This window comes from Pseudorasbora parva, chromosome 7, assembly GCF_024679245.1.
Source record: "Pseudorasbora parva isolate DD20220531a chromosome 7, ASM2467924v1, whole genome shotgun sequence".
Lineage (NCBI taxonomy): Eukaryota > Metazoa > Chordata > Actinopteri > Cypriniformes > Gobionidae > Pseudorasbora > Pseudorasbora parva.
Window position 1 is genome coordinate 19490403 of NC_090178.1, and position 17462 is coordinate 19507864.

At 34.8% G+C, this 17462-nt stretch overlaps 1 protein-coding gene across 3 annotated transcripts in view; it reads left to right on the top strand.

Moving 5' to 3' along the window:
• The first annotated feature begins 1053 nt into the window (after window positions 1-1053).
• Window positions 1054-17462, top strand: part of mroh1 (maestro heat-like repeat family member 1) — a 36923-nt gene continuing 20514 nt past the window's right edge. For 2 of the 3 annotated variants that reach the window (XM_067448465.1, XM_067448468.1), the window contains exons 1-16: window positions 1054-1291; window positions 2090-2186; window positions 4434-4579; window positions 5781-5912; window positions 6753-6915; window positions 7339-7437; window positions 7913-8064; window positions 8426-8566; window positions 8847-8939; window positions 12071-12149; window positions 12900-13013; window positions 13172-13245; window positions 13572-13694; window positions 14091-14198; window positions 16564-16708; window positions 17261-17304. In XM_067448465.1, the coding sequence (XP_067304566.1) occupies window positions 2156-2186; window positions 4434-4579; window positions 5781-5912; window positions 6753-6915; window positions 7339-7437; window positions 7913-8064; window positions 8426-8566; window positions 8847-8939; window positions 12071-12149; window positions 12900-13013; window positions 13172-13245; window positions 13572-13694; window positions 14091-14198; window positions 16564-16708; window positions 17261-17304 (1644 nt within the window). In that variant the 5' untranslated portion in view covers window positions 1054-1291; window positions 2090-2155. Of the gene's footprint in view, window positions 1292-1374; window positions 1403-2089; window positions 2187-4433; window positions 4580-5780; window positions 5913-6752; window positions 6916-7338; window positions 7438-7912; window positions 8065-8425; window positions 8567-8846; window positions 8940-12070; window positions 12150-12899; window positions 13014-13171; window positions 13246-13571; window positions 13695-14090; window positions 14199-16563; window positions 16709-17260; window positions 17305-17462 lie in introns of those variants that run through there. The other variant, XM_067448467.1, reaches the window with a different exon arrangement.

Sequence of the window (17462 nt, forward strand, 5' to 3'; positions counted from 1 at the left end):
AATCTAGATAGACATATTAAAGAACAACAGTTCACCTCAAATATAGGTTCACATAAGTAATAGGTTTCGAATCAAAAGTCAAATTATAAAAATATGTTTTTTAGACCCACATGGGAATTTTCTTAGCCCAAAGGGTTGCAGACACATGTCAAGTCTAAAGAGCTCACCACCGCCCTCTAGTGTGTGTTGTGTGAACTGAGGAAAAACACCTGTTAATATGTAAACTTTCCCTGCGTCTCAATCAGCTCCCTAGTTCAGTAGTCAGGGCACTGATCAGGACGTAAGTCAATGGGCTGACTCCCTGATCAGTGCCCTGACTACTGAACTAGGGAGCTGATTGAGACGCTCCTTTTGAGTCGGGTTAACTAGAAATGTTCAAGATTTTTGTATTCAGTTTTCTTCTGGACATGGCAAATCTACTAACAGAAAGAATATGGAGGATGACAACACTTTACTTTTCTCATGCTCATGATGATATATTCTGTGATAATGCGAGTCAATATTTGATCATATAGGATATATAACATTTCCAGTATTTTCTGGTGTAATTTTAACAAAGTTGGTTTGTTTTGTTTTTGGTTAACAGAAATTAGTAGTATCGATGTATTTTATTCTAATTAACCATCAATAATATATATATTTTTAAATTCCAGAACTTCCAAGATTGTATGTTCTATCTAGGCTATATGTTCTTAAGAGCAATATTATAGCTATAACTTATTGAGGGGTAGGAAAGAAATTGATGTATGTTGTTGTTGTTGTTCATATATTATTAATAATAGGAACCTGCAAAAAAATATCTCTTGGGCTTTTTTTCAGTAGGACAAATTGGAAAAATGTAGGCCTACATTAACAAACAGCGATTATAAAATCGTTTTTTTAAAGCGTGGTAGATAGAACGTGGTAGATAAATTAACATTCAACCTTCCATAGTACAGTTTTCTCTCATGGATAGTAAAGTCAGTAAAGTAGGTCGATTTTGGATGCAGCGCGTCTTCTTCGTTGGTGTTTAAAAGACTGCGCGACAGGCCACGCCCACTCTGATGCGTTCCTCCTGAGCAGAAGCACGTGATTTAGGCGTGTTTACCTATGATACAATGTAGCGTCTATGAGACCCTCAACCTCAACCAAATAATCAATTACACGGATACTTTCAGGATCAGAATCAGTTATCGGGGTTACAGCAGGGTCTTCGCTGACAAATTACTGCTCGATGCATCTGACAAAAGGGAATCTGAGTGTGTATGCCTGAGGGCGAGCAAGTCAAGCGGACAGACAGACGAGAGCAAAGGTAACACACGAATGACATATTGTTCTTTTTTAGGCATTTTTACGTTGTTGTAAATGCATTTTTAACGTTTTTAATTGCATTTCAGTTGCCGTGCGCGGAATGGCAGCCAATGTAAGTGTACATGCAAACAATGCCATTGTAGTTTAATAGGTCGCTGTGGCTTTGAGGAAGTTGACATTGAGCGAGAAATATTAACGACTGTGGAAGTGACCTACAGTGTTAGTTAGACTATTAGTCAATATCTCCATACGTCCTGTTTTCACTGCGTGTTATATGATCTACGCCTTTTCTATTCCATATTGCCTAATCGCATGGAATGCTGTGTCTGGCTGTCTTTCAACCGAATGAGCCACCTAACTAGACAGCACATTTAGGAATCATAGGTGCACTTAAAATAACAAGAAATGTTACACGTGTTGCCAAAAATGTTGTGTCTAGTCCGCTGGCTAGGTTTTGAGACTTGCTGTGTTGTGTAGATATTTTCTATGGTTTTACCCATATGTAGCCTTCAACACACTATTTTTTTAAATGTTTGGTGTATGACACTGTGATGATTATTTACTTTTTATAATACAACAATGAAATATTCATTGTGAATATTCTTACAACAACACAGATGACAATACATCTATTAATACAAATAATGTTGTTGATGAATAAAGTATATTATGGATGTCCAAACAAAAATATAGGCTACCATTTATCGGTAGGCCTGATATAAAAAAAAATGTAAGTATCTTTTTTTAAAGCAGTTAAACGTATTATTGGTTCATCTCTGTTGTTGGTTTGTATCTGTAGAGTGGGCTCTTTTGAGGGATACTGGGCCGCCAGATGTATTCCTAAATCTCTGCTGCGATCCTCATTATGGGTGTTATAGAGGAGACTGATGTAGAGCGTGAGTAATACTCTTGTCCACTTTTCCCACTATATACTTAATGCCAAATAATTGAATAGTCCACACCTATACACAAGCACATGTAAGCATGATCATGTCACGCTTGTCTGTAGTTATAATATGCTGAATGTTTTTCATGTTATACATTGCTTTGACTTTCATCTCTAATGTTACATGTAGTGATTATGGTTTGGTTGCTCACCAAATCTCTGCATTAATTTTATATAAATATGTATGTGTGTGTGTATATATATATATATATATATATATATATATATATATATATATATATATATATATATATATATATATATATATATATATATATATATATATAGTGAAATATGATTATAATTTAAATGGTAATGTATTTCTAATCTAATGTAATTTATTCCTGTAATGGCAAGGCCGTATTTTCAGCAGCCATTAGTCCAGTCTTCAGGGTAAAATGGAAATAGTCATAATTTCGTGAAAAGATTCTTTGTTGAAATAGACATATTTTGTAACATTATAAATGTCTTACCTGTGACTTCTTACCTGTGCATCTTGCTGAATAAAGGTATTCATTTCTTTAAAAACAAAACAATCTTACTTATGCCTAAACTTTTGAATATTAGTGTATATCTTGATTATTCAGATATTAGCACAGTTGGAGAGGCAGACTGATAGATGTGTACATGTCTATACTGATGTCAAAAGCACCTGCTTTTCATTTAAAATGAACTCTCACATAAATCCAGTCATGCGTTTCTCTTATCCCATTAGTGTCTTTCAACACTGAATTCTTTAGGTTGGATTTGAAGCTAATTGCCCAATGGGTATGTTTAGGCTACTAATTTACTCTGTGCGCTGTAGGTAGATTAGAAGAATCAAATCAGATGAGACTGTATGTGAAGATTACGTATGGTTAAAATGTCCAGATGTTGTAACGTTTGTGTCAAGATGTTCTGCATTGCAGATCTTCCCCCTTACATTGTAGTCTCTGTACTGTGAGTTTAGGAGCGGGAGTGAGTCATATCATGAGGCATCCATCATGTCCTCAATGCAGTGCTTGTGACCTGCTAGTGCACGAGTTAATTACACTAATCCCAATGATTAATTGATCACCCACTCACAAGAATATAGTTGTGTAGGACTTTTATATCTGGATTTACAACATAGACTGAGATAGTTAGACTGATAGAAATGATTTAAGGTCAGTTTGTCCTTTGAAAAACAAACGCAAAACAAACAAAAGCTAATTCTGCCAGGTCATTTTCAGCGAGTGAAAATATACTCATATACACTACTCTTCAAAAGTTTGGGGTCAGTAAGATTTTTATTTTTGAAAGAAATTAATACTTTCATTAAACAAGTATGCATTTTTATGATCAGAACAGTGAAATACATTTCAAAAGTTACAAAAGATTTCTATTACAAATAAATGCTGTTATTTTACATTTTTTATTTAGTAGAATCCTGAAAATAATGTATCAGTTTTCAGAAAAATACAAAGCAGAGCAACTGTTTTAACATAATGTTATGTCATATTAGAATGATTTCTGGAGGATTACGTGACACTGAAGACTGGAGTTATGACTGCTGGAAATTCAGAATAAGATTATATAAATTGGAGAATTAAAAAATATATATATTTTTTCTTCTGTTTTACTGTATTTTAGATCAAATAAATGTAGCCTTGGGTGAGCATTAGAGACTTTTCTACAAAAAAAAAAAAAAAATCTTAATAACCCCAAACATTGGAATTGTAGTATATAATAAATAAAATAAAAATGTACTATGAAAAATAAAATATGACTACATACTCTGAATATGTACTTATTTTGAATAACTGAATACTTTGTGACTGCTAAAACCGTATGTTCTATATAGTATGAATGTGTGTAGTTAGTATGAATGAAATTCGGACCTACTACTACATGCACCATGTTGTCATTATCATGTGACCTACATTACCAGCGTTAGTTGCTTAGTTTCACCGCCATTCACAAATCCATGGGATAGTAAAGTGTCCACACTTTAGAATCTTGCCTGAAGTAGTAGGTTATCTGGGGACTAATACTGGGGAGTATTGTTAATGTGTACTTTAAATTCTTCTTTTGTCACACATCTTTTTACTATTGCCCTACTGTATAATGTCCATGAATGTCAGATACAGTCACTGTATTTGTGTACCAGTACACACATTTCAGAAATTCTCCATCATGTTCTTTGCACATATTGATGTGTATGTTTTTATCCTATCAGAGGTAACCCTGGCTCTTTTGGATGCTGCCAATGACAGGGATCCGGTGGTGCAGGAACAGGTCAGGAAATCCATCTTGACACTGGGGAACCAGCAGCCTGATAAAGTTCTGTCCATGTGCCAGGACTACCTGCTCAAACACCCCAAGGTCAGCCAAAGATTTTCCTTAAAACATCTGTCTGTTGTGTTTGGCGTTTGATTTCATCTATGAAGACCATACGAATGGGTTAGGGAGGTCAATGTTGAATGTTTTGGGTTTTAAATGATCTAAAAATCATCAAACATTAAGTCATCATGGATTCAGTCTTGTCGCTGTAGCTTTAGATACAGTAATATTCAAAGGTTTGGGGTCAGTGAGAGTTCTTTTAATTCAGCAAAGATGCATTCAATTGATCAACTGAACAATAAAGATATTTATAATGTTACAAAAGATTAAAAAAAATGCCGTTTAATTGAACATTATATTAATCAAATTAACCTGAAAAAATGTATCATGGTTTCCACACAAATATTAAGCAGCACAAACAAATGAATGTTTCCTGCAGCCAATCAGCATATTAGAATGATTTCTGAAGGATCATGTGACACTGAAGACTTGAGTAATGATGTTGACAATTCGAAAATTACTTTTAAAATGATAAAATAATTACTTTAAATTGTAGTAATATTTCACAAAAACATTCTTACCAACCCCAAACTTTTGAATGGTAATTGTTAAATTAAGTACCTTTTCTATTCTAGTCTATTGTAGCATAGTCTATATTTCTTTAGTAGATGTTTATAATGATAGCCAGGCTATTTTAAATTTTAAGCACTCTTAACAGCTACACTTCCTGTTAACAGGAAGCAGAAGGTATTTGTTGTTTCGGATGATGTGACAGATACAATGACAGCCTCATGACTTGTTTTCATGATTTCTCTGTTTGTATGGTCAATTTTATATGTACCCAGGGGACATTTTGAGGTCAATCCTTTTGAAAACATTTCCCCTGACAGAAAGGAAATTAAAAGAATAAGAGTGAACGTTTCTTTAAAAAAGGAACAATCTGTATTAAACCTTTTATCTGTAATCAGATCTCTTCATTTTATTGATTTGTAATGCCTGCCTAGGGTTGCAAGGCAAAACCACTGCTTACAGACATGTCTGTGTTGCTGTTGCCTGCCTCTGATTTGGCTCATGTCTGTTTTAATAGTTGACCAGCTTTGTCAGATATGAATATAGGATGTATAGGAGTCTGCCAAATGTGAGATTCTGTGTTTTTACTGATTTAGTATTGTGATTGCATGTCTTTTCACTGCATTAGTACATGTGCATGAACTTACTTTCAAGTCATCTTTTCCCTGTGCAGCTGGTGATTGTGCACAGAATGGTGGTCTTGCAAACCATTGATATGGTGGTGAAGAGCAGGATTGATGACATCAGTTACCCCAAAATCAAAAGTGTAATACATCTGGCATCAGATGAGATGACTAAATCAAAGGTGAGACAACTGATTTACACTACTGTTCAAAAGTTTGGGATCAGTAAGATTTTTAACTAAAAAGAAAATGAATACTTTTTTTCAGGAATTATGGATTACATTGATCAAAAGTGACAGTAAAGAAGGCATTTATGTTTCTAAAATATTTTAAATAAATGCTCTTCTTTTGTTCTTCCTAATAATCAAAGATAAAAATATTATATCAAGGTTTCCACACGAATATCAAGCAGCACAACTGTTTTTAACATTGATAATAATAATAATAATAATAATAATAATCATAATAATAATAAGAAATGTTAGAATGATTTCTAAAGGATCTTGTGACATTAAAGAAACATGCTGACTTTTTGGGATTTAAGCTTATTCATCATATCCCCCAGAGTTAGATAAGTTCATACATACCATTCTCATCTCCATAATTATATCTGAAGCACCCACCGCTAGCCTAGCTTAGCACAAAGAATGGATGTAAACAGCTCCATCTAGCCTACTGCACAATAAGTGACAAAATAATGGCAACATTTTTCTGTTTACATGTTGTGAATCGTTGGAAAATTAAAAGTTGCTACTCTCTCGACCGATAGGCTTAGGAAATATACTCGCATGCCTGCACAGTAATCAAGGAACTTTGCTGCTGTACCATGGGTGCAGCAGGCGCAATGATATTACACAACTGAAAATAGTCCCCAGCTCTGTGCAAGCAGGTTGTCACATGGGTTATGTTGATGGAAGTTAGCCTATTTTTATTGTTTGTATATTATAATGTGCAATACAAATGATAAAATTGTGTTTTTTTTATTTTGAAACGTATGACACTAATGGTTTTCTTCTTTACAGGAGGTTGTCGCAGACTGGCAGCAAGCAGCCAGTAATATACTGGTTGCTGTGGGAAACAAATATATTAATGACATCATGGAGGAGATACTCGGGAAGTTCCAGCCGGGAGTTTTGCCTCACTTCTTTGTGGTCCAAACACTAGCCAATCTATCGGACTCAAATGGTACGTAACCTTAATCAGAACTCATGCAGTTCATTAAAAGTTTTCTCTAGCGATGTCTTTCTTTTCTGGATCTCTAATTTAATTGGATAATTTTATAGAATTGTGCATTTTAAAATTGCTTGGAATTTTTAACTAGAAAAGTTAAAGAAGATAACGTTTGACCTGTAAACTAGTCAGGATGTTTGTAAAATATGTTAGATCATGCTTTGTTGCATTTGACAGTTAATAATCATTTTTTCAGATCCTCATTTTACTGAACCATGTTTATTATTTATACCGTCACACATACTTATTTTTACTTCCTATAAACTAGTTAAATAACTATGTTAAATGAATTGTATATTTAAACCTTTGTTTAAGTCCTGTGTTCTTGTTTGATGAAGTTTTTGACCTGTTTTGATATGTTTGACTTCTTTCCCGCAGTATATGGAATGGTGCCTTTTCTCAGTGCTATAATTGGCACCATGTTGCCCATGCTGGCATTAACCAAACAAGACAACATGAAATGGGTCTTCTCTTCAGGTAAGCTCAATTACAGGTCTGTGTAAAGTGTTACATTTTGCTGTGTTAGCTAAATGAATAAATGTATACTACTTATCAAAATGTTGGGGTTGGTAGGATTTTTTTAAATAAGTATTTTATGCTCTCTTAAGGCTTTATTTATTCGATCAGAATCTTTCTATTTTCCTATATTATCAAATGCAGTTTATTCCTGTAATGGCAAAGCAGAATTTACAGCATCATTACTCCAGTCTTCCGTGTCACTTGATCCTTCAGAAATCATTCTAATATGCTGATTTGGTGCTAAAGAAACATTTATTATTATTTATTATTAAACTCAATTGTGTTGCTTAATATTGTTGTTAATGACATTTTTTTTCAGGATTCTTTGAGATCATAATCAGTATTTATTCGAAATGCAGTAGATTGAAATACTTTGCTTGTTGGTAAATGTTTGTTGTGACAAGGCTTCTCATCTGTTAACGTTTCCTCTTAGCTCTTAGCCACTTTAGCGAGAGCATTCTAGAATATCTGGCCAACCTGGACAAGGCTCCAGACCCCACTGTGCGTAAAGACACGTTCTCCAGTGAGATTTACTCAGCCTACGACATCCTGTTCAACAGCTGGATCCAGAGCAGAGAGTCCAAGGTACACTCAATGAGACAGAGCACACATCCAATTACAGCTAACTCACTTTTGAGACTTAAGAGGGACATGAACTTGTGCCATCTGGGTTCATTTCAGCTTTCTTTGGAATGAAGCAGGGGAAAAAAACATGTGAGCCTGTAAACTAAATCTACTTTCAGAGCGGTGGATTTATTTGTAATTTCTGAAGATTGCATTGTAGTGTAATTTGTTCACCTTTATATAGTTATTTTTGCAGCACAGTAATGTTCATTTCTAAAATACTGGTTTGGCTTTTTTTAAATTCTAATTACCATAAACATAATAATTTACTTCTACTCCACATCCAAAAAACCTGAATTCTCTCGTGTGTATCATTTGGCAGCTGCGTCTGACTGTTGCTGAGGCTCTCGGGTCAATGAGTCATCTGATGGCACATGATAAACTGGAAGAACAGCTTCCCAAACTCCTTCCCACCATATTGGGCCTCTATAAGAAGAATGCAGAACACTACATCATCAGCAAGGTAAAGTCCTTCTTACCGTTTTATCTGATTTACTATTTATTGCAGGCAATGTTTGGTGGAGGTTAATGAATCAACCAGTTATTCAATCCAAGTTCCCATACTTTTTCCACTCTGGACTGTGAATATGTCTACAGTGTGGTCAATAAAGACACAACTTATTGTTTGTGTTATTTAATGACTTAGTTCATGACATAATCAGACCGGATTTTGTAACTGATCTTGAGGAGATCTCGGTATCTGCACTGCCTAATATGGTCCAATGCTATTTGTGTTTGTTCAGAGCTTGTGCCAGGTCCTGGAGGCCTCTGTGAACATGGGCAGCAGAGTGTTGGAGACACAGATGGATGGTCTTTTACTTGCTCTGCACCAGCAGGTCAGTGTTTCTCTCACTCTTTATATGTGCAACACCTTTTACATACTTCTTCTAAATCTCTTGCTTAACTTCTTGTAATTGTGTTTTCATTTTGGTAGAACAAGTTTTAAGTTGCCTAACCACAGTGTTATATAGAGAACAGCCTTTATGTTTTTTTAACATAAAAGTGTTCACATAGGAAGTGTTCTGGCTTTGGCTCTGGGTTTGAGTTATTTTTAATAAAACTTGTTCATTGACTTATGTTTTGGTAACACCATTTAGTTTTTATATTGAGCACTTTTACTAAAAAGTAAAAGTAAGTGCAGAAGAGTTGTGTGTGCTGTGTGAACATGATGATTGGTTCTAGACTAAATATAAGCATGCATTAACTCAACTAATCCAGTATTCCTCAAAATTAATAAAAACGGTGAAATGCAAACTCATAATATTATGATAACCTGCAATAATTAAATATGTTAAATTGCGCGAATATATTTTATGTATTTAATCTCACCTTATTAGCTTATGTCTTTGCGGCTGACCTCTGATGATCCAATTTAACCATATCAATAATAAGCAAAACTGACACATTTGTGTTTGATTTTGTTTTGTGTTTTTTGCTGCTTCCTCTCTAATGTTACTATATAGGCGTGAATTTGCATTTTCTTGAGGTGATTTATTTTGTGGGAAAGGGGTGATTGTATTTTGTTGCACTTTTGTGGGAAAGGGCCTTAAAAAAAAAAAAAAAAAAAAAAAAATATATATATATATATATATATATATATATATATATATATATATATATATATATATATATATTAGTAATTATATATATTAGGGCCGGGACTCGATTAAAAAAATTAATCTAATTAAGGCTTTGTAATTAATTAATCGAAATTAATCGCATTTTAATCGCATATAAATATTTTACCTGAGAACAATGAGAAGTAATTTTTCACATGTATTTTTAGTATACCATTGAATAATGACTGAATACATAAGCTTAATCAACAAAATATTGTTTATTTATTTCAGTCCAGCAGACCAGCGCAATGTTTGCCATTAAGTGTAGCAAAAGCATATTTGTGATATTTGAGGCTCGATGTGCTGCGGTGATACGCAAATTCCTTGTTGTATAGTTTGCACACAACCCTGCTCTTGACGACGCTTCCATTCTTTCGTTTTTTAAAACAAAATTTCCCATCCACGGGGCCGAGCAAAGCGGTCTCATCAGCTTCTTCGTTCATGTTCACTCATGCCCTGCGTCTCAATCAGCTCCATAGTTCCCTAGTCAGGGCACTGATCAAGACATAAGTCAATGGGCTGACTCCCTGATCAGTGCCCTGACTACTGAACTAGGGAGCTGATTGAGACGCACCCAAGGTTTGTTGTTGTCTTGACTCCGGAGCGCTAGTTGGTGTTCCAGTATAATCGGTCCGTCGAAACTGATTCATTGAAAAACGTTCCGCGGTGCAAAAATAAATGCGGTTAAATTTTTTTTTTTTTTGCGTAATTAATTAACGCGTTAAAGTCACGTAATTAATTAATCTTAATTAACGCGTTAAAGTCCCGGCCCTAATATATATATTAGAGGTTGACCGATAGTGGATTTTACCGATACCGATAGCTAGGTTGGACATCGCTTGCCGATAACCGATTAATCAACCGATAGTTTTTAAAAAGATACTAGATTAAAATATAATAATAATACATAAAATAACATGTAAAAAAGCAGTGCTGAACTTTATTACAAGAAATTTAAAAAAGTACTGAACCATGAAAATGTGTTAAATTTCATATGTAAATATGAAAATATTAAAATGAGTTCTAACAGAAAAAATATTCTACAGATAATAACAAAAACATTAAAATATTACAAATAAATGTTTCTTAAGCTATAACCTAGAAACATGGATGTAAATGTCAGGCAACAGACTGCAAATCCCATTTGTTAACAATGATGTATTTATTTAGCTGGCTTACATGAACTAAATGCATTTTGTAAATGTACATTTTACAGCATGTATAAATATTTGATCAATACAATTCTACCTTAATCATTCATGTTAGTTCATAGTGCATAAAAAAAGGTTAACAGATAAAACTAACAATGAATAATACTTCTACAGCATTTAAGTTATTAACCTTACTTAATGTTACAAATTGAATATAATTGTATTATATTAAGTGTTTTCGTTTCATATAAATCCAAACAGTTAGCTTTTTAGAACGCAACGGTCTTCTTATCAAAATAACAACATATGTATTGACGTCTAATGCGTTTATATTTCTGTTGGATGCATGATACAGTTTCTCACATCAAAAAGTTTCTCAGTTAACTTGCATGATACAGTTTCTCACACCAAAAAGTTTCTCAGTTAACTTACATCGTTTTAAATGCTTGAGGTAACCGTTGCTGCTATTATTAGCGTCCTGGCCTCGATGACAAAGTACATTTGCTGTTCTTCCCCTGCTAAAGCATCTAGTCAACAAATCAATTACTTTATAATGATTTGGCAACATGTACTGAAGTGTTCTGTATTCATACCGTTTCTCTGTTGGTGTTTTAAACGAGCATCAGATGTGTCAGCGCGCTCTGTCCAGCGTGAGCTGTGAAGCGCGGAGCCTTCGTGATAGTTTTTTATTTGGCCTCTAGAGGCAGCTCTCGCGCTATATAATGCCAGCAGACCCTTCTCAGAGCTCTCGTAGGCTACTGTGTAATGACGCAAACCGGAAAAACTATTGGCCGATTGTTCCACCAATCAGCTTTCGGTGTCAATTAATCGGCAAATCTGATGAATCTGTTGACCTATGATATATATATATATATATATATATATATATATATATATATATATATATATTAAAACAAGCCCAGCCCATGTGAGAAATTAACAAAAGTAACCGAATACATTACTTTCCAAAAAAGTAACTATAAGTAACTCTTAGTTACTTTTTTAGGGGATATATACTGTAATATTGTAATGCATTACTTTTAAAAGTAACTTTCCCCAACACTGCTCATTTGTTGTATTTCTGTATAACTGTCAGTTACTAAAACAAATAAAGCACATCAACTTATGATTAGTTTGACACAGCTTTTAAGTCCTCATTGTCAGTAGATTTACAGTACATAATTTTTTTCTTTCCAGATATGCTCACCTGTGGACTTCAGCAACCCTCCAACTGTGAAAAATCATAATGAGGTCCTGCGATGCTTCAGTATCCTTGGTGAGTCTTGTTTATGCAAATGTGAAATCATGGGAATTTTTTTTTTACTAGCCATGTGGTCATGAACTCAAGTGCAGGTTGTATTCTCAGTCAGCTGACTGCTGTTTGCAATATCTTTGTCATGTGCTGATGGAGTCTGAGCTGAGATTAAGTTAAAGTGTCAGACCAGCAGGCTCCTTCAATCAGTGAGATGATATTGTACAGTTGTGTGCTTGGTGCTGATTCGAGGTGACATACACCAGCTGGATCTCTCTCCTCTCGCGTTTGTGTTTTGTCAAGCAGATGCAAGGAGTCCAGGAGTTGAGTGTTTCTGTGTGTGCATGTCAATCATGATGTTTTAATCAGATTGTCATTCAACTGAGAAAATAATCGGAGTTAGTGCTAGATCATTACTGAAGCATAAAAGTACATGAATTTGAAAAATTAATTCTTACATTTATGAATGTTTATTTTGGTTTAGTTTAGTTTAGTTTAGTTTCCAGGTTTTAAACCAATTAATGTTTAACTTGGGTCCTAGAACAAAACCTGTCAAGAACCACTGGTCTAGATAATGTAGCTGTTGTGTCAGCAGAGACTTTTTATGGGCTATTTCTATATCGGATCATTTACCAGACATTAAAACCAGACACCATTGACTTTCGTGTATACATTTTTACAGAGATTTTGGTGGTTCATTTATTGCCACAGAACACTGTCAAAGTCTATGATGGTAACTGGGGTGAACTTGACAGTTTTTATATTTGGTCCCAGCTAACACATTCCCGGACCGTCTGATGGCGTTTGTCCTCCAGAGGTTGGAGAACAGTAACGAGAGGAACAGAATGGGCTCACTAGCTGTTCTCAGACACCTCATCAACTCTTCCAGTGAGTTTTAAACATGCAATCAGATACGTCAATGATTCCTTTCTCAACCAGACACTCTTATCCAGATTGTCATACGTGGTTATGAAAGGGTCAGAATATTTAGCTAAAATAGTCATGTATAGACCTGTATTTTTAAAGCTCTACTTTGTCTGTTCAAGCCTCCACTATGGAAACCAAAAAGCTCCTAATTCTAGCCAGCATCAGGCAACCTCTGGCTGACCACAGCAATAAGGTACATAAATATATCCTCTGAATGTGATATGTGACAACATGGGTGTTTCATCAACTTTTGAATTTTTTTAAAATAAATTCCCCAAAATACATTTGTCCTACTAGTTTATTTAAATGGTCTACAAACATGTCCAACAGTGAATTAAATATAGTTTATTATAAGAGGATTTGTCTTTTTCTGAACTATCATTGTCACCACATCTCAAGTTATGCAATTGTGTTGTGTGGAACTAAGTGGTGGAAACTTGTTTTCAGGGGTAAATGTGCAGATATTGTGTTATACTGCTAATTTTGAGTGTTCAGAAAGGATTGGGTTTACCTGTGCAGGTGAAGAAGAGAGTGGTGCAGGTTATCAGTGCGATGGCTCATCATGGATACCTGGAGCTGGAGGGAGGAGACCTGCTCGTCCGCTTCATCATCCAGCACTGTGCTCTACCAGACACTTACCATGTACAAACCTTTACTTCCTACACATTTCATTATCTTACTGCAGATCAGCAGTGTCACATGACCGTAGCTGCAGCTGAACTTTCTGCTCACTGAAAACATTTGAACTTCTTTTGATAAGTCTACAAATCTCCTTACTTGATTTCCCATGTTTTAAATTGGAAGATTTTTAATGATCTATTGTTTCAGATCTCTTTAGCATTCAGTTTAACAAGCTTATTCAGTCCATAGTCCATATTGAATCATATGTCAGTGCATACCTTAGTTTTTAAATATTTGCATTAGCTGGGTGATTCCCTCTGTTTGACAGCTTTGAACTGTTATTAGCTTTAGCCCAGCCCTAGTTATGCTCTGTTGTGTAATACAATATGGGTAATAAATTGTTTAAAACTCATACAGCGAGGACAGCGACAACCAGACCCAGAGGAAGTGACCAATGAGGCTCTGCGTAGCATGTGTGATAACACACTACATCTTTTCACTACTACAGTGGGCCGCCTGACTGACGTGAGTACACACAATTGTACACCTTCCTCAAACTAGTTTAAATGGTTTCCTTTGCTTGAAGTCATGGTTCTTTTTTCAAAAAGGGCAATGTTCAAGTTTGTTCAGTTTTTTTTTCTTGTTACATTTGTGCGACATTATCATTGGCTGATATATAATTTTATGCCCTTATAAGTGAACTTGATACATGTCATATTAAGCTGTTATATCTTAGTCATTAATTCGTAAGACGAGGGGAGCTGCCCCTGAAGAATTTGACCTGATTTTCATTATTTGTGGGGACCAAGTGTTGTATTTTAAAAAATATTAGGCGGAACATCAATGTCTGTGTTGGTGACAGTCCTGCTGCCACTAAATCAGACACACGCACATCTGCAATCCGTGTTACTATCTTAAAGACAACTCAATGAAACTCGTATAGTGAGAGATGGGCTTTGCAGTCATTCAGCACAGTCCATCATCTTCACAGCCAAAGTCAGCACCCTCAGCCCGGCATTGCCGCTTGTAAGAAAGAGTGTCTAGAGAAATATTAGATCTTTTTTTCCTGTGAGCTTCCCAACATCAACAGCTGGCCGTTGACAGGGATCTCTCCCTAGCAGACAGACGAAGACAGTTTATGTGCCGATGAGACTGTCTCCATTCACTCTGCCAAAACACATTCGAATGATAACCAGGAAAATGTCAGGAGATGTACATCTAGCCAGACTATTTTTAGATTTTTGTTGTGTCTTACTTGTTAACATGTTGTTTTAAAGTGCTGAATTTACACTTTTATGAGATTTATTATGAGGATTTATTTATCAAGGTGGACACTGATTTGTTTGAATGTTTTCCATGAGGTCTTACTTTGTGATATATACGTATATATAAAGCAAACAGGCTAGAAGTTTCCACTGGATAATTAATGCAGAGATTAATGTGTTTTAGCTGGCAACAAGTTATTTAATCCTAACTGATGGAGTGAGTAGCTTCTCATCCCTTAAACAACCATGTCGCAAGACATCCTGTGGTCATGGAAAAGATGTTACTCTATTTCAGTAGGGTCAAATTATTGGCCTGCATTAAGCAAAGAAAACAAAAGGAGATTGCTGAAACTACTTAAATTGGGTCCAATGCATTATTAAAAGTCAGTAAAGCAAATTAATAAAAGAGGTGAACCATCACCTTTGAGGAAGAAATGTGGTCAAGTTTATATATATATATATATATATATATATATATATATATATATATATATATATATATATATATATATATATATATATATATATATATATATATATATATATATATTTTTTTTTATATATATATATATATATATAATTTTTTTTTTTTTTTTTTTTTTTTTTTTTTTTAATCAATCTGATCTGAGATTACTTAAACATTTTGTGATGAAGAACTCACGACTAAGTTTAATAGTGTAAGTGAGAGCATTTCCACATGCACAGTGCAAAGAGAACTCAAGGGCTTGGGACCAAACAGCTGTGTAGCCTTAAGAAAATCACTTATCAGTGAGGCTAATATGAAAAAAAGGCTTCAGTTTGCTAAGGAGCATAAAGATTGGACTCTGGAGCAATGGAATATGGTCATGTGCTCTGATGAGTCCAGATGTACCCTGTTCCAGAGTAAGGGTAAGAAGAGAGGCAGCAAAAGGGATGCACCCATCATGCCTAGGGCCTACCATTCAAGTCTGGAGGGGTAGTTTTACGGTCTGGGGTTACTTTAGTTTGTAAGGTCTGGGTTCAGCAACATTATGTGCCCAAAAAAGCTGACGATATGAATAATTAGTGGTTTCCATTAATGGATTTGCACATATGATTGGCCAACATAGAGTTCAGACCTTGAGACCCATTGAGATTTTTTTTTTGTATGTGCTAGAAAAGACTACACGGCAGTCTGACTCTCCTATCACCAATAGAAGAGAAATTAATGCAATTCTGGACAGAAATTAAAGTTGTGACTTTGCATATGATTATCGAAATGATGTGGCGAATGCATGCCATAATCAAAGCAAAAGGTGGTCCAACAAAATATTAGAGTCTGTGCCTTTTTTGCCAGGCTGTCTTTTTACTGTATATAAATCCACAAACATATATAATAATAATAATAATAATATATATATATATATATATATATATATATATATATATATATATATATATATATATATATATATATATATATATATATATATATATATATATATATATTATTATTATTATTATTGTTTTTTATATACAATAAACATTTATAATTCAGTCATTATAAATCTCAAGTTGAACTGTTGTGAGATACTAACACATTGTCTTTCATTTACTGAATATAAGGCATGTACACCTGTATTGAGTGCATGTTAATTCTTGTGTAGGTTCTGTGGCCGATGTTGCTTTGCTACCTGACCCCAAATCAGTATGCCAATGCCACCACCCCCTTGTGCAAGAGTTTAATTCTCCTGGCTAACAAGAAGCGAACAGCACAAGAACCCAACTTCATCATTGACTTTAATGCACAAGGTATGGACACACACACTCACACTCACTCTCACACTCACACTCACACACACACACACACACACACACACACACACACACACATATATATATATATACACGATCATGTCACTGATGAGCTTAGTCTCAGACTAAGCTTTTCCAATGTCTGACCTAAAGAAACCCTTGAATCACACTTTCTGTCTCTTTGGCAGTGTGGTAAATCCAGCAGCCGCCTTTTAATCTTTTTTTTTTTCGTTGTTGGACTGAAACTAAATTGCACTTGTAGACGTTTTGTTTTCATTGCAAGTCGTTTGCTTAGCCTGTTGAGTCTGTTTCTAATTAGTCAAATGAAAAGTGGTATTTATCAACTGAATAAGTTTTTTAGGCAGAGGGTAATTGTTTCTTATGCTGACAGTGATTAAATTGAACTCTAGTAGGACAAATAAGTCCCAGGTTCAGTGATTATTTATTCGTTAATTGTAATGCTTTTTGGATCATGTGCTTTACTAATGGGTTACTCCTGTCTGCCCTCCCCTCTCTCTGTCTTGCTCTGTTTCTTTTTTCTTCCCGCAGGCTATAGTCTTCCCTCACAATATATCCTGATGATAAGGCTCTTGGTAAGTGTTGAATTCCCAGAGGTTTTTCAATTCAATCATTATCAGTTTCAGCTAGGCAACAAATAAGGTAAACAGTGAATTAAATTGTTTTAAGTGGACTGCTTGATTCTTGATTCTGGTCAGCTGTGGCATATTTTTGATTACTTTATTTTACAGTA